The sequence below is a fragment of the Triticum aestivum genome, chromosome 7B (genome assembly GCF_018294505.1).
Source record: "Triticum aestivum cultivar Chinese Spring chromosome 7B, IWGSC CS RefSeq v2.1, whole genome shotgun sequence".
NCBI classification, from domain to species: domain Eukaryota; kingdom Viridiplantae; phylum Streptophyta; class Magnoliopsida; order Poales; family Poaceae; genus Triticum; species Triticum aestivum.
The window spans coordinates 77,277,489-77,294,307 of record NC_057813.1 but is presented as its reverse complement, the minus strand read 5'-3'; the positions used below and the strand labels follow the sequence as shown (position 1 = coordinate 77,294,307).

Below are 16,819 nucleotides of genomic sequence, written 5' to 3'. Positions count from 1 at the left end.
AAATTAAAAAAAGTTCACTTGTGGCCACTACAGCCAACGAGGCAACGCACAGGAACCAAATCAATCTATAAACAGCGGCCTAGTGCCACGACGGGCACCCTGCGAGTGACGCGTACAGGAACGAGATCAATCAATGAAAAAGAGCAAAAGAATACCAATCTTGATGTCAAAATCATGTGATTAGAAAGGTAGATGTGAGGTAACTATTTTTACATCCAGATGTGAAATAGCAAATCTGATACGTAAGCGCTCCAAGTTCTTCCATGTTTGGCTCTAAAGTTCTTTATGATAACTAAAAGACAAGCAAAAGTGTTTCGCTCTAAAGTTCTTTATGATAGGCTCTAAAGTTCTTTATGATAACTGAAAGACAAGCAAAAGTGTTTCGCTCTAAAGTTGTTTATGATAGGCTCTAAAGTTCTTTATGATAACCGAAAGACAAGCAAGAATTGGCGGTTATTTATCTAGAAGTTGACTAGGCTTGGATTATGTATCTGGAGTTCTGGTTGTCAATTGATTAAATACCCAGTAAGTATTTTGGCGCAAATACAAAATAATACTCAGCCTCAGCCGTGATCAATGTTGTTGCTGCTGTCCCAGCGACGCTGCCTTCATCAACGACACATTCTTGCATGTTTCAACGTTGTGATCCAAATCGTAAGTTTTAATCTATACGTCGTGAACATTTTTGCATCCATCGATCCATTTCAGGAAGAATACATAGAAATGAAGACAAAAGAGTCAATCGACTCAACACAGTGATAAATCATACCCCCATTTTCTCAAACTGACAGACAACTTTAGGGTACATAATGTAACACCTTGTGGATAAAAAACCAATTTTCTGAAATGCCGCTACTGCAATATCGACCATTGATAACATAGGTAATAAGTAGTAGTTTTGAACAGAAGACATAATGCATATGGCTTAAGCCTTTTCTCATCTTTTCCCGAAGGCCAACAAGAATTGCTACTGAACTACAAACGACAAGTGATGTGGCTGAATAATCAACTGCAATCTTTTTTCTTGACAAGATATCATTAACCATGTCCATAATAAAGACTACATAACTTGACGACAGCACCGAATGGGACGGTAGGTTGCGGCAGCGAGGTGGGCACACAGGTAAACTGATATGTGCTCCAGTTCCCCTCTACTCACTAATAAAGATCAGGAATACTTATAAATCAGATGATGAACGACTATCTAGTGGCATGCTGGCAGGGTAGCGCGCCGTGAGCTCCTTCGGCACTTCTGGGGTCACCTGAAAACACACGTAATGGATGTGATGAGGCCACGCATGACAACAGCAGCAGTAACAGTTTATTTCATCGAGCAAGTCTGGCAAGCAGGTCTCCATCCTACTTCATGATTACGACCCTAAGTGAGTAGCAGATGGAAATTATGACTTTTAAGTTCTCACTTTCAATGTTTTTTTTTGAGGGAACACTTTCAATGTTGAGTTGACGGAACAGAAAAAAAACAGTTAAGAGAGCTCATACCGTTTTAGTGAACCACATATTTTTCGCATGAGCGCATCTATGCGGCCTGATTGAGAAGAACATATTGTTACCATTTGCAAAAAGACGGTATGTCGTAAATATTGGTATTCACATTTCATGTACCAACAAAATAATATTACTCCCTCCATTTCTGTATACAAGGCCAATTCGTTTTTCATGTCAAACTTTGACTTATAATTTGGTCAACAAAATATGGGTTATATGTCATCAAAAATATATCATTGGAAATTTCTTTCAGATGTGCATCCAATGACATACTTCTTGTGGCATACAATTCACCTTTTGTTGGTAAAATTAATGGTCAAAGTTAGACATAGAAATATGAAGTGGCCTTGACGCCTTGTATACTGAAATGGAGGGAGTATGCTACATCTGAAAACACACGTAATGGATGTGATGAGGCCACGCATGACAACAGCAGCAGTAACAGTTTATTTCATCGAGCAAGTCTGGCAAGCAGGTCTCCATCCTACTTCATGATTACGACCCTAAGTGAGTAGCAGATGGAAATTATGACTTTTAAGTTCTCACTTTCAATGTTTTTTTTTGAGGGAACACTTTCAATGTTGAGTTGACGGAACAGAAAAAAAACAGTTAAGAGAGCTCATACCGTTTTAGTGAACCACATATTTTTCGCATGAGCGCATCTATGCGGCCTGATTGAGAAGAACATATTGTTACCATTTGCAAAAAGACGGTATGTCGTAAATATTGGTATTCACATTTCATGTACCAACAAAATAATATTACTCCCTCCATTTCTGTATACAAGGCCAATTCGTTTTTCATGTCAAACTTTGACTTATAATTTGGTCAACAAAATATGGGTTATATGTCATCAAAAATATATCATTGGAAATTTCTTTCAGATGTGCATCCAATGACATACTTCTTGTGGCATACAATTCACCTTTTGTTGGTAAAATTAATGGTCAAAGTTAGACATAGAAATATGAAGTGGCCTTGACGCCTTGTATACTGAAATGGAGGGAGTATGCTACATCTGTGCACTTAAGAAATTGTTAAAACTTAGTCAATTGGGTATGATATGACATTACCTTTGGGCCATATGGCTGAAAAATGGTTTTCACATCTTCAAACACCTCAGGGATTGGTTTTGCAGCATTAATCTGGTAAAACAGTGGATCGACCAACAGGTGATCAAAGTGCGTACATTGAGAAAACATATCAACCCAGCGCTAATGGAAGCGTACACAAAAATAAAGTCCCAACACACTGCAAAATTGATATATCGGATTGTACAAATGCACCTATTTGTTCGCTAGTATATATTCTCTACAGCCTCTACTCAAGGATGAGATATTCATTCCAAATTCCCAATGTCCCTGCTGAGAATACACTCTGTTGTGTGGCAATGGTTCACTGAGATCAGAGTATTCTGTAAATTACTTGTTTCCACATTCTTGAGTTAATGTGTGCTTATTATTGATATTCCAGGCATCAACTGCACTCAATTAGACCTTGAACTACAGAAGCATTTGCTAGACATACTAAAAAATTCTACAGCGTGGCTGTTAATGCAGAAGTGTGTCATATCCTTTTACATAAAAAATGGATATACCTTCTTAACCTTGCCCTTAGAGTCATAGTACTGAACTACAGGCAAACTTGATTCTTCAAAAACTCTGAATCTTTTCCTGATAGTCTCAATGTTATCGTCAGCTCTTCCCTGCAGTTGGTCAACAAAAGAAAACAATGTTAGAAGCAATGAAGAGATCATGTCACATACAATCCAGCAAATAAACATAAGAGATTAAATCTAACCTGATTGCGACCCAGAAGACGCCTTACCATCTCTTCCTCAGAACAGTCAAAGAATAGCACAAACTCAGGAGATATTTTTATCTGCAGTAATGTAAAATAATTAAAGGTTGTTAGCTTGCTTTTAAAACACAAAAGGAAAAGGTCAAAGTACCAAATAATTTTGAAGTTAGGAACTCTATTATTTTATAGAAGTCCAAAAACAAAGTAGCCTTACAACATTCTCAAATGACAGACGGTTTTCTTGATTCCTTGGAAATCCATCAATGAGGAATTTGTCATTTTCACTTTTTATCATAGCTTCTTGTAGGAGCTTTACGGTTATCTCAGATGGAACAATTTTCCCTTCCTTTATAATGCTGTCAATCATGGTTCTGTAGGAAAAAAAAAAGCCAAAGTAAGCGTTATAATAAAACAAGGAATATAGCCTCTAGGGTCAAGCGGGTTTGTTACCCATTGTCAGAACCAGACTTGATTTCTGAGCGCAACAGCTCTCCAGCACTAAGATGTGTAAATCCGAAATGCTCCACAATATTGCTACATTGTGTACCTTTTCCACTTCCAGGACCACCTGTGGATTTGCATAAAATGAGGAACCATGAATGGTCAGCACCATAGGTACTGACAGCAAGCTCATTTTCCACTATGTAGAAGTTGGAGCCATCGTTACAGAATACAGAAGTTACCTAGAACAAATACAACTGCAACTTTCTTCCCACCCAAGATATTCGCAGTACCATCCTGCAATAGAAGCAATTCAATCGATCAAAGTAAGAATGTGAGGATTTAATCCAGGATTAACTTCACTGGTAACACTGAAAATGGAATCAAAATTAAATAGAACATTGAGATTGAAGGAACCTGCCTTACATATTAAAGAGCATGTATAACATAAGTGTCATGTACAGTTTTAAACTACAAAGCAATGGGATAAATAGATGAAGACTCAAAAGCAATCTAGGAATCCAGTAACAACTGCAAATTTTACCCTAATGTGAAAAACATACCTCCTGCTCGGCGACAGGCACTGAAGCATCCACGGCTGTGCTCATTGCTGCAAGCATTCCATGACTCAGTTTGAGCAAGCAATGGATAATAAACTTTGGATAGCTCAGCAGAAAAGAGGGAAAGTGTCAAGGCTCTACTCTACTGTAAACTGGCAGTGCAGCACAGCATAGCAAAATTAAATTAAATAGCTAGCAAGAAGGGTGATGAACTTGCAGTTTCCTTTATTTCCATGCTTTCAAGATTTGAAATGCTGAACAAATGAGGCCATAATTTTGCTTCAGCTACAGTAACAGTACATAGACAAACCATCTTGTCTCATTGTACCTACAGCTATTCATTTTTCATCATGATTTCCCCTTAGATTTCTTGATTCATAGTTCTGATTATAAATTGTGCACGCAAATGAGCCATCAACATTTCAAAACAGAAAAGTTGACATGCACAGTCCTGTAAGCCTATATACACTCTTTCTTCAGGGTTGTATTAGCCTACGCGTACGCGATACATTAGCATTTTATACATTAGCATTTTATACACAAATCATCGCTGTGCATAAAGTCACTCTTGACCACTTATATTTGGCATTACTTATACAAACCCTATGCCGCTCATTCCAAATATTGGATTTGCTGCTCTGTAACAAAGCACCGAACACAAGGCAACAAAAATGACAGCAACCACTCCTAGATGTGGCTAGTGGTACACAACCCTCTATTATTTGATTATTTCTTGGTCGGATCCACACCCTACGCTGCCATTGCCACGCGGCTCAGCGCAGGAGATCACTCCACCAGAACCTAACCAGTAAGCCACTTTAGGTCTCTGTTAGAGTATCTCACTATTTTGGGGAACCTTTTCCCCAACAAACAGAGCGAATTTTGTGGTTAAAAGCATCCATGAATCCATCAGGCAGACAGGCAAGCAGACCTAGCCATGGAGCTTATTTTGATCTACAGCTTACTCTATAGGCTAGAACAATCAAACCGGGATGAGAAGTGTGGCAGAGCAGAGAGAATAGGTTCGAGAAACACGCACCCTACTTGTCGAGCTGGGCGGGTCGCTAGAAGTGGGTCCAATCGGCGAGAGTGGTGCCAGATAGCAGCACCTGTCTAGGAGGAGGACGGAGAGGGAGGCGCGGCGGCGAAGGGAGGAGCGGAGGAGGTCGGCGGTGACGGCGACGGCGGCGGGAGGAACTTGGAAAGGACCCGGCTGAAAAAGTGACAGCCCTCGAGCCAGTTATGGCCAGCCAGGTGCCCTCACCAGACCGTCTCCCAGCTGTTGGATTGCGATCAAACGGTTGGCAAGGGCCAACGGGGGAACGGCTCCGCGGTGGAGAGGGCCCACCACGCCTCTCGCCGTTTTGCGCTGGCTTCCTCGGCGGCGCTGCACCGCTACCCCGCAGAGACGCTAGAGTCCGCGCTGGTCTAGCGTGGTCCAGGCGGCTGCTCGTCGGGCGACCATCTATCCGATCCGACTCCGAAGTGCTGGGAGGGGGCGCCGCGCTGACGGCTCCAGCCGCGGCGTCGGCGGGCGCAGGCGGCGGAGGAGATGGCGCACGAGCGGCGCGGCGCGGCGGCGTCGTCCGCGGCTGCGCACGACGCTGCAGGGGAAGCACTGTGAGTCTGTCGCCGCAACCCTTATTAGCTAAGACGCTCGCTCTAATCATGCTTGTGGCGGAGGAGTTCGATCTGACTTCAGAGATCCGCCCCCGTAATCGCGTCATGGTACTTGTGGAACATACCAGATCCCTGATCTGATCTTGTAGCCCCTCTTCGAGGGTGGAATCATATCATAATTTGCTGAAATCGTGGACAGCAACCTGCCTCTGCTCTGCTGCATGTTTTGCATATATGGTTTTAAAAGCTCTGTGTGAATTCGGTCAGTACGATTGGGGAGGAACTGAGGGCAGTCCGTGTGCAAAATGCTGTGTCATCATTTGGATACAAGCTTATATACTGCCTTTTCAGTGGGGCTATCTACTGTGATTCTAGTATAGAAATTAAATGCATCTAGATTATTTTTTTGCCCTACCATATATTTTGATTGGTTGTGTGCAAATCACAATTTTTGGAGTTTGGGACAGGACACTGTATCTATATGTAGATGCAGCTTTCATCTCTTTCTTTCTTAATTAATTGCCTCTCACCTCAGCTTCAATATATATGGCATAGTTTATTACTTTAGATACAGCCGATTGGTGGAGAATCGGGACTGCCATAAGATCGGTGTGGCATTGTGAGTTAGTTGCCCCCTCGGTGCAGAGTTTGATTTGTTTGGCTATTTCTTGACCCATTGGTGTGTGACGGAGGCACCAGTTGCATGTCCATGTAGCAAATCTGAGTTTAAGGTGGTCAACCACCTTGATAGTCTATGTGATTATTGCGATGATGCATGATATATGATTTGTTTTGATGTAAGTACATGAATATATGATTGTATCTTGTCTAAATCTAATAAGTAAACAAATAGAGGCAGTTTTAGATTTCCATTCTGTATCTTTCTTTTGTTGAGAAACACAATTACTTTGCATCGATGATATAAAAGAACGCTGTATGAACAATACTTAGATAAGGCACAACCCACAGCACACTCACACAATCACTAAAAAACGAGCTGTTGCATGAACAACAACATAGTCCGTAAAGAAGCTTTTTGAGGAAAAGAAACTGTAAATGTTCTTCATATAAGTCCACCTTTTATTGGTGGCCATTTGCGTTAACATTTCATCAAGAGAAGCAAATATGTAGTGATTTACTGAACAAAAAGATATTAGTCTCTATCATGTAGTTTCATTTTTTACCATTCAGGTTTGATAATTGCAGTGATCACACAGGGTTCTGCAGTGGTCCTGATTTTTCTGTGTTTTGTTGTTTTCCATGCACAACAGTTTTGCAACGCAATGACAGTGCTGTCATGTTTCATACAGGCTCTTATTTTCCATCATAGTTTAGTGTTCTCTCTTTTGTTGACGTTAACCTTAGTTGTCCTTATACTTGGTACATTTCATAGTGCAATTGCAATGAACATACGCCTCACGATATTTTTCCTGAATGTGTTTATGTTTCTTAAAAACTCTTCCAATCATGTCTTACTTTTTTATTAGAGTCTTTGCTTTCTCAAGCCGCAGCAGCAGGATTTATCCTTTTCCATTTTGTGTGTGTTTGCTTCGTCTGCATTTTACGTATGCCAGTATGCCACTATATCAGGGGTGCCTAGTTTTCTGAATACAAACATCACTAGTATGAGAATAAACATAAATAGCAGCACTAAGTATTATATGATATGCATTTAATTCATTTCTTCTTATGTTGATCTGTTGTTGCAATCTGATTTCCTCCTTTCCTACCATTTCTCCAGATTTGTTGATGTAGTACATGAAGCCCCTCTGTCTGGTCAGCGGCAGCCTCGAAGCATAGTTGGTGGCACTCTGTACTGTATCTTATTGGCAAGTGAATATTTGCTAGGTTTTCCATTATTTTATTAATAGTTGTAGACCATGTTATCTTTTCTTATTTTGCTGGAGAGACCTTTGAAACATGTTTTTACTTCATCTTACTTTATATTTAGCCAGGAGAATATGTATCTTATGTCTGCTAGTCCCTTTCACTCCTTTAATTGTGCTGTTGTTTTTCCTTTCTCCCTTGCAGTTTCTGGCAGCTGTGATTAACTTCTTCTTCTTCTCTAGGCAGGTTATGCTGGTGTTGTCATAGCAGCTCCATGGATATTTGTTCTTATACCAGACATGATCCTTCCGTTGCTATGCAGCTGCAATGTTCTGCTTCTAATTATTACAGGTTCTTGTTTAATTTACTGGTTATCTATACTGGTAGATTTTCTCTAACAGAAATTTGCTGCAGGTATATTCCAACAATATTGGGTCCATCAGGTCACAAAAGTGCGACTACAGGTACGCCACGAAAGAAAAGAAAGAGAAGATCTTTATGAATTCTGTTCAGCGCAAATAGAGGATTTACACATTAATATTGCCGACTATGTGTAATTTCAAAAATAAAAAGGCTGTCAACCATCAGTTTGTAGCCATGAACCATTCACTGTTCCGGTTTGCTGCGACTAAAGTCTGTTCATCAACCTTTGTTTTAAGTCATGGCTAAATGTTAACATATTAGCTCTGTAATGTTTACTTGCTGATATTGGTAGTGTTATCATAACATTTACCAAGCTTCATCTTGTAATTGCAGGGCTACTATGATTTAAGCCAAAAACTGAAGCGCATTGCTCGAGTTCCATTTGCCGCTATTGCTTGCGGTAAGTATTACCTAACCAATGTGTGCTACAGAGCATCTGCTATGTTCTAATGCCAGCACCTACCATTTCTTTAAACCTTCAAGGAGAATCATATTGTACTAAGGAACTGCTATCCTTCTGATCTGCATTGGATTATTTGCATTTTGTAGTGAATATGTTGGTATCTGGGTTGTTTTTACCTCAGCCTGGACATTATATGGTAGAATCTATACTGGTTTGGCTGTTATTATGTTTCTGCATTTGCTGATTTGGTAACACATTCATGCTAGTTGCTGGTACCCTTAGATAGAACTAAAACCACGACACTTATTTTGGAACGGAGTATATTATTGTTATTTCTTTTTATTTTACATTAATTATTTGGAGTAAAAACAACATGTTTGATCCCTTTACGCAATTATAGTGACGAATTATTTTGTTAAAAATATGGTTGCAGGTACTGCCCTATTGCTCTTAATTCTAGTTTGGCAGCCTCAACTAGAAGTATTATCAATTTCAGTTTTGCTCAGGTACAGTTCTTCTGTTGAGTTGAGTATAAGCTTTCTTTAAGTTAACCTTCTCATTATTAACATAAAAGATTAAGATGACCATAAGCTGCATTCTGTAAATAAAAGCATTATTGGTATCTTTAGGATCAAAATGTAAGGAATGCATTTGCATAGTTTATGCCATTTTGAGGTGGAGGTTTAGTATTCTCTTATACTGATACCATGACATGTGAAGCTCTTGGGTTATTCAGGAAGTTCAAGGTTTAATGTAGGATAAATATGGTTATAATTCTTTAGTGCACCTGGTCCTAGGTACATAGTGAACTTTAGTTTTAGATTATTATCATCACTCTGGTAGAGTAAAAATGATTAGGTAGGCAAGCTACACACAAAAAAATACTTGTATTGCTTATTTTGTTAAATCTTGTGCACTGCCCTCAGCAACCTCAAAGCCAAGTAAATTTCTGGAACTTATGATACATACTGACGTATTATGTCTTTCCGCCTTTAATGAAATTTCAGTACGCATATGCTAAATTGGTTTCTTATTTAGCGGGATACTGCGGCTGTTCTGCTTTGGTTCTAAAGAGAAATGAAACTCTCCTATGTGATTTTTAATGCTATCACTTTCTAATTATGCAGGATTGCACTAGTTGTTGAAGTGATATCCGCTGGATGTTTCATGAGCTTATACATAGGTAGATTCTGTTGTGTGGTTTATCTATTTTATTCTTGTGTATGTTGCAGCCAGCATAAATTACTAGTCATTTTTCGGTAACTTTTTGGGCTTGACTTCTTTAACTGTTTGTGGCCATGTAGCGTTGGGAAGTTCATTAACCATCTTCCTAAATTTTTAATTCCTGTCAACAATTAACTTTGTTTTTCCTTGAATCACAGTAGACAGTAGATCAAGAAACATGCAATACGCCTTACTTACCAGATGGTAATTCTGCATATTTGTTCACTAATCATTAATTACATGGTGATTCCACATGTTTGTCTCATTAGTTATTAAAGGGTTCTCTGACTTTTGTTTGGTCGATAGCTCCTAATCATTTCCTGCAAGCAATTAGATGACATTTTGTAATATTATGTCTGTATTGTCTAAATTTTGATATGCAGGGCACATCCATAAATACAACTCTTTGAATGAGCAGCCTGACATTCTACGGCCACTTTATTCTGCACTGCAACCATCTAGTTCGTTGGAAGAGATAAGGTACAAGATATTTGTTGCTTCATTAATAATCACATGGACTTAATAAGGTACAATATATTATCACATGGACTTGATATGGTTTACCTAATTATATTGGTTGTGTGTTTTTTCTTGGCAAATAATAACTGCGTATGCAAATGCTTTTCCTTTTTAGTAAAAACACATGTGTTTTAACATCTAAAAATTGCTTCATAGGAGTATACTCCTGTCTTTGCATGTACAACTGTCTGTTCTTTCACTGAGTGCCACCACACCCAATTATTGTGTGTTTGCTTTTATGACAATGTAGGGTATAGTCTCGTAAAGAAGAGGAGCTTTGTGGTAATGTTTTGAATATCAAAAAATAGAAATCAATGCCATTTTGAAAGCTTTTAGCCATCAGTGAACTTTCTTCATGAAATCAATTAACATTCCTGTCATTTGAGCTTTGTGGGTTGATACAATAATATATTTGCAGATACTATGATTCTCGTCTGTCTGACCAACAAATGGCATTGCTCCAGTACCAGAGGGAAAATATTCATTATCTGAGTGAAGAGGTACTTGGAATAATTCTGTTTTTTTCATGTACTTGGTTAGCAACTGCATTTACTGGCCATGTTTATTTTCCTCGATTATGTTATTATCACAGAATAGTAAAGTAGTAGATACAATAATATTATTATAGAGAGAGACTTTCAACTTGCTGTCCTTACAATATACATGTGTTGTAATTAAGACAGTATTCATTTGGCATCATTGATCATTCCTTTTTTCTTTCTAGATACTGGCTGGGCACAGCACACCGTTGCAGAAAGTGGTTAATGGCATGTGTTGTAATAAGTTTTGACATTTTGTACATGTTGTCATTACAAAGTAGAATAGTCAATGCATTACACGCTACGAACAAATTCTGATTTATGCTATTAGAATAGTGGTGTTGTGTTGATTGATTAATGCGGTTTTTTTTCTACATCAGGTGCTTAGGTTGCAAGAAAGCTTAAGTAAGTACCATAGAAGTGTTGCTGCCAGCACTCCACAGGTTCAAATTAAATCTGCCGCCAAACCTTTCCCTCCCATCTGTTGAATGCTTAAGCAGACTAAAAACTTCTTAATATTAATTATTTGTAAATCAACCTGCTTAATGTTGGATGAATTGGTGCATCATGATTTAGTATTTATGTTTCTCATCATATTTCGCCAGGTTGATCTCACTCATCTTTTGGCGTCTCGTGATCAAGAACTTCGTGCACTGTCTGCTGAGGTAAATACTCTCGGATCTCGGTCGACCAGATATTCGCACTATGCATACGGCAGAGGTGGTATCAACACCTAAAAATATTTGGTGTTGGTGGATAATTTGCTCTTTCTGCCTCTGTTCATACTCTAAATGTTACCGAGACTTCGACTTGGATAAGTACAGTGCTGGGCGAACAAGAACTCAACCTATTCTTTGTTAGCTTAAGGATATGTAGATCATACTTTTCTGTTAGTACTCCAGCATGGACTAATACTTTGCTCATCTATCATATAGATGAATCAAGTGCATTCGGAGCTTCGTCTTGCTCGTGGTTTGATTGCTGAGAAGGACTCGGAGATCCAGCACATTCGTGGGAACAACAATCAAGTATGTTACCGTTCAGTTTTGTGTGTCTGTCTGCAAATTTTGCGGTAGTCGGATAATAGTTCAGTTCTGGCAAAATATATATGACTATTTGTAAGAGGAGGCAAAGCATTATTTGTTGATGGTGAACATGATAAAATGCAGTACGTCGAAGAAAACGAGAGACTAAGAGCTATCCTTGGTGAATGGAGCACTCGAGCAGCAAAGGTAATCATGAATGATAGAACCTGATGTTGGTTTTAACAGAAGCATTTTCCTTATCATCATCTCGTTCACGTGTGTACTCGACAGCTTGAGCGAGCGCTTGAGGCTGAGAGAGTGTCCAACATGGAACTGCAGAAGAACCGCGCAAAGCTCAGACGCCAATCAACCAGGGAGAAAATACCTGACATTCCTCAGTCAGAGAGTTCCTCCATAGGTGTGCTCTAGCTTATCTGATTGTGTCAGCAGTTTTTGTGTAACACAGTCCATAGGTGAACTTTGTGGCGTCATGTCAAGATTTGAACCTTCAAACCTCGGAGATCAGTTACTATGTAGTTGTAGATTGAAGTACAGCAGTAACGAGAAATGTTGTATTGTTGGCTGTATGGGAGCACTTGTAAATATGCAGTACTACGATTAAAAGTAGAACGGTGCAGTTTCTGGAGTGTGACGTTTTGGCTCCAGGGCTCTATGGAGCCTGCTGTTATCAAAAAATTACGAATGTCGCATTTAGAAGTTACAAAAAGATTCTGATTTTTTTTTCATATACATATACGTGTGTTTCTACATATCGTGGTATTTTGGAACGGAGGGAGTAGTTCACATCTAAATGTACATGCAGGCTATTTTTTTGTAACAGAGGCAAAAGGCTTGCCTTATTCATTACTCAAGGAGTTTAGAGTACATGCAGGTTCTATAATGCATTTGTGAGGTTTCTGTCAACTCACATTTTCCTGATATATCTTGAGTTGTTCTTCACTAGCATTCTCTCATTTTTGCCTGCATCTAGGTGAAGCAATGAACACTCGCGAGGAAATGTATCCATCCGCTATGCAGTTCTGCGATTGCCTGCGTGGTGCCGCAGCACGGGCGTGGCGGCCAGCTGCTGGGTGTTGCACATAAGGACATTGCATTGCTTGAGCGTCGTGGCTCGGGTTTTCGAGATTTCCCTGCTGGTATTATTGCTGGTAGGTCCAAAACGGCAAACCCTATTCGGCGCCTTTTGTGCCCGTTATAGGGAGCTCCTATGTACCGCCCGCTGCGATAGAATGCCGAGCAAAAGCACAAAGCGCGATCGCCTGGCCGGCCCACTCAGTTTTTGCTGTATCAAGTCGGTTTTCCCATAGGGGCACGGGATATCCTGTACCGCACCGTTTTTTTCTGCAGTGGCACTGTAGCAACTCGGTTTCTTACATGGCGTGGCACTGTAGCAAATGGTTTTTCAGTTGGTTTAAAAATGAAAAAAATTAAACGCCGACACTTTTTGAATTTTTGAACACTTCTATTTTTGAAATTTTGATTTTCTTTGAAAACATGAATATTTCTTGTGAAAGCAAACGTTTTCTGAAATTAAGAACAATTTATGATAACACGAACATCTTTTCAAAATTGAAAGATTTTTCGAAATTTCAAAACAATTTTGTAAATGCAAATAATTTTTGAATATACAAACATTTTTTACACACACAGACATTTTTATTAAAAAGACAAACATTGTTTGAATTTTCTAAACATGTACTCCCTTCGTTCCTAAATATAAGTCTTTGTAGAGATTCCACTATGAAACCACGTACGGATGTATATAGATGCATTTTAGAGTGTAGATTCACTCATTTTGCTTCGTATGTAGTCCATAGTAAAATCTCTACAAAGACTTATATTTAGGAACGGAGGGAGTATGATCATAAAAGACAAATATGTTTTAAATGTAAAAGAAAAAAATAGAAAACCAGAAAAATAAAAAAATAGAAAATGGACCCGAATTGGATTGAACCTTTCGAAAGGTTCTCAAAACCTAGATAACCTAGCTAAATGGGCCGGCCCAGTTAAAATCTATGCTACATTACCTTCCCTCTGCGTTTCAGCTGCCGGCATATAGGGTTTACCATCCAAAAGCGACGGGAGGAGGGGCATAGGTATTGTTATACATCCAAATTATTATTATTTACGCATTCACATCCCTACCCGTATGAGCACCTTCGAGATACTAAGTCGGTGGGTTTGGGGATTGACGAAGTCACCGCAAGCGTCTTGCTATCGATGGGAACATCACCTCGCACTAAAAGAATATTTCACCTTTATGAGACATCAAATCGTCTAGCCTGATCGCTGGTGTGTTGAGGATATCACCAACTTTCTAACCATCCAACCACAAATTAATTCTCATGTACAGTCAAATTAGCCATAGTGAGTCGGACAATGGGTTGTGCCCGTTGTCGACCATATGTCCATGCCGGCATCCTTTTTTTTTGCGAAACCATACCGACATCCTTGTTAACGTCTCTCAGTCAATACCCTATGCCAACGAGCTATCATCCACCGTGGAATGTACTCCCTCCGTTCCTAAATACTTGTCTTTCTAGAGATTTCAACAAGTGACTACATACGAAGCAAAATGAGTGAATCGACACTCTAAAATATGTCTATATACATCCGTATGTGGTAGTCCATTTGAAATCTCTAAAAAGACAAATATTTAGGAACGAGGGAATACTAAGTACCTACTAGGTTGGGCAGATCATGTATGTGCTGCTAGCTGCCATACATGCATAGGGACATTGCACGGGAGATGAGACGAGATGAGCTATCTGGTTGGGCAAAAATCAACCTAGTCGTAAAGTAGGACGCGGCCCATGCCGCGCTCAACTTTTCGAGATTTCGCTGGTATTATTGCCGGCGCGTCCAAAAGAGACGACATATCAAGTGGGACGAAGTATAGTATAGGTATAGCCATATAGCAAGTCGACAGTAGGAATGTGGGATGGTCGACCACAGAAGCTCCTGCACCGACGCCCTTGACGACGCCTCTCCGTCAATGCGCGCTACGCCGAGGAGCTATCTAGTCTAGGGTTGGGCAGAGCATGTTCGGTCGTATGATCGTCGTCGACCGCACGAGCTCCTGCCCGTACCATGCCGACGAACTTTCCACTGGGAAATGTATGTATGCATGTACGTAGCACTGTAGGTTGGGCAGAGCCCCCGTTTCTAGGTACTGTGCTCGTTGTCCTAGGGTTGGGCAGAGCCGGGCCGGTTCCTTTCTTTCCTGTTTTCGGCGGAGCCTCAGAGGAAGGGGATATGCACGCACATGCCTGTAGAGTGTAGATCCATGCAAGTGTGCTGCCAGATCATAGGATATTCTTAGGTTAGTGGGAGTGTGTGCGTAGCTCGAGGTTGGCAGTGGGATTTGGAGAGCCTAGCCGGATTTCTGCTGCAGCGGACCGGTCGATTTCCGCTCCGCAATGCAGTACGCAATGCAGTACGTTGAAGCCGGTCGTTTTGTAATAGACCGGGTGTAAAGTAGGGTCTAGTATATTGTCCTTGTACACGTATTTGCATACGTATGTAATTGTAATTGTGATCCTTTATATATTGAGACGTGAGGCTGGATGTCAACCACCCACGCAAAACCCTAAACCCTGTGTTTCAACTTGGTATCAGAGCACAAAGCTCGTCTTGTTGCTCATGGTTTCACTCAACAGCACGGGATTGACTACGGAGATACTTTTAGCCCGGTGGTGAAGCCTGCCACGGTTCGCTTGATTTTGTCTCTTGCTGTGTCTCGTGGCTGGAGCCTCCGACAGATTGATGTGAGCAATGCCTTTTTATATGGGTTCTTGGCCGAAGATGTGTACATGCAGCAGCCACCTGGGTTCGAGGATGCCACTTACCCTCTCATGTCTGCAAACTTCAATGGTCTATTTATGGTCTCAAGCAGTCACCCCGTGCCTGGTATGCTCGTTTGAGTCAGCGCCTTTCGCAGCTCAGTTTTGTTGCCTCCAGATCAGATGCATCTCTGTTCATCTTCTCCCAGGGTACTATACAGATATACATGCTGGTGTACGTTGATGATATTGTGATTGCTGGCTCTACCCCCGCCGTGGTGGATCGTCTTGTGCAGTCGTTGTCTGCTAGCTTTCCCATCAAAGATTTGGGTCGCCCTCAGTACTTTCTTGGTTTGGAAGCGTCCTTTCATTCAGGGGGCATGACCTTGACGCAAAAAAAGTATGCTTTAGATCTTCTTCATCGCGTCAACATGGAGAACTGCAAGGCCACTTCCACTCCGCTTGCTACATCCGAGAGTCTCTCACGTCATAGTGGTGCACTACTGGGTAGAGATGACTCCTTTCGGTATCGCAGTGTGGTTGGGGCACTTCAGTATTTGACCCTCACTCGTCCTGATATCTCCTTCGCAGTGAACAAAGTGTGTCAGTTCCTGTCTCAGCCAACGGTGGATCATTGGGAAGCAGTCAAGCATATTCTGAGATATGTCAAAGGTATGCTAGACATGGGACTACGGATTCGTAAGTCCAGATTCACTGGAGTGAGTATATTCACCGATGCAGACTCGGCAGGCTGTGTTGATGATAGGCGCTCCACTGGTGGTTTTGCTATATTTGTTGGACCTAACCTTGTATCTTGGAGCTCGAAGAAGCAACGCATAGTCTCGAGATCAAGCACCGAGGCAGAGTATAAGGCATTAGCCAATGGCGCGGCTGAAGCCATTTGGATAGACTCGGTTCTCACAGAACTTGGAGTCCCACAGCAGCGCACTCCTATATTGTGGTGTGATAACTTAGGGGCAACTTACCTGACGGCGAATCTGGTGTTTCATGCTCGGACCAAACACATTGAGATTGATTTTCACTTTGTGAGAGAACGAGTAGCTGCTTGTGAACTGGAAGTCAGGTTTATTTCTACAGATGATCAGTTAGCGGATGTATTTACTAAACC

At 40.7% G+C, this 16,819-nt stretch overlaps 2 protein-coding genes across 4 annotated transcripts; one reads left to right on the top strand and one right to left on the bottom strand.

Moving 5' to 3' along the window:
• Positions 1-912: 912 nt before the first annotated feature.
• On the bottom strand, positions 913-5,539 carry LOC123156352 (UMP-CMP kinase 4). 2 transcript variants are annotated; one of them, XR_006477981.1, is made up of 11 exons: positions 5,347-5,537; positions 4,311-4,357; positions 3,990-4,044; positions 3,757-3,874; positions 3,521-3,677; positions 3,307-3,387; positions 3,104-3,211; positions 2,580-2,651; positions 2,132-2,177; positions 1,501-1,546; positions 913-1,262 (listed from the first exon to the last, which is right to left on the bottom strand). XR_006477981.1 is itself a non-coding variant. In XM_044574483.1 (10 exons), exons 2-9 carry the CDS (start codon positions 4,353-4,355, stop codon positions 2,169-2,171), a joined length of 645 nt encoding a protein of 214 aa, XP_044430418.1. In that variant the 5' UTR covers positions 4,356-4,357; positions 5,347-5,539; the 3' UTR covers positions 913-1,262; positions 2,132-2,168. The 2 variants fall into 2 exon arrangements, 1 of the variants encoding a protein (XP_044430418.1); XM_044574483.1 differs by lacking the exon at positions 1,501-1,546 and having other exon boundaries at positions 5,347-5,539.
• Positions 5,540-5,587: 48 nt separating this feature from the next.
• LOC123156351 (protein FIP1) lies at positions 5,588-12,637 on the top strand. 2 transcript variants are annotated; one of them, XM_044574481.1, is made up of 14 exons: positions 5,588-5,927; positions 7,669-7,756; positions 7,997-8,105; positions 8,169-8,218; positions 8,511-8,577; positions 9,014-9,086; positions 9,708-9,763; positions 10,188-10,284; positions 10,742-10,823; positions 11,243-11,305; positions 11,468-11,527; positions 11,798-11,890; positions 12,032-12,094; positions 12,179-12,637. In XM_044574481.1, the coding sequence occupies exons 1-14, from the start codon at positions 5,860-5,862 to the stop codon at positions 12,314-12,316; spliced, it is 1,107 nt and encodes a 368-aa protein (XP_044430416.1). In that variant the 5' UTR covers positions 5,588-5,859; the 3' UTR covers positions 12,317-12,637. The 2 variants fall into 2 exon arrangements, with proteins under 2 accessions (XP_044430416.1, XP_044430417.1); XM_044574482.1 differs by having other exon boundaries at positions 5,738-5,927; positions 8,001-8,105.
• The last annotated feature ends 4,182 nt before the right edge of the window (positions 12,638-16,819 follow it).

Bases quoted from the DNA above. Each gene is read 5' to 3' on its own strand.
- LOC123156352 (XM_044574483.1), bottom strand. From the start codon at position 4,355: ATGAGCACAGCCGTGGATGCTTCAGTGCCTGTCGCCGAGCAGGAG. The intron at 3,678-3,756 runs GTAACAAACCCG...TTTTTCCTACAG, and splicing joins AAGTCTGGTTCTGACAATGG to AACCATGATTGACAGCATTA. The intron at 2,652-3,103 runs GTATATCCATTT...CTGTTTTACCAG, and splicing joins CTAAGGGCAAGGTTAAGAAG to ATTAATGCTGCAAAACCAAT.
- LOC123156351 (XM_044574481.1), top strand. From the start codon at position 5,860: ATGGCGCACGAGCGGCGCGGCGCGGCGGCGTCGTCCGCGGCTGCGCAC. The intron at 5,928-7,668 runs GTGAGTCTGTCG...CCATTTCTCCAG, and splicing joins GACGCTGCAGGGGAAGCACT to ATTTGTTGATGTAGTACATG. The intron at 9,764-10,187 runs GTAGATTCTGTT...TTTGATATGCAG, and splicing joins TTTCATGAGCTTATACATAG to GGCACATCCATAAATACAAC.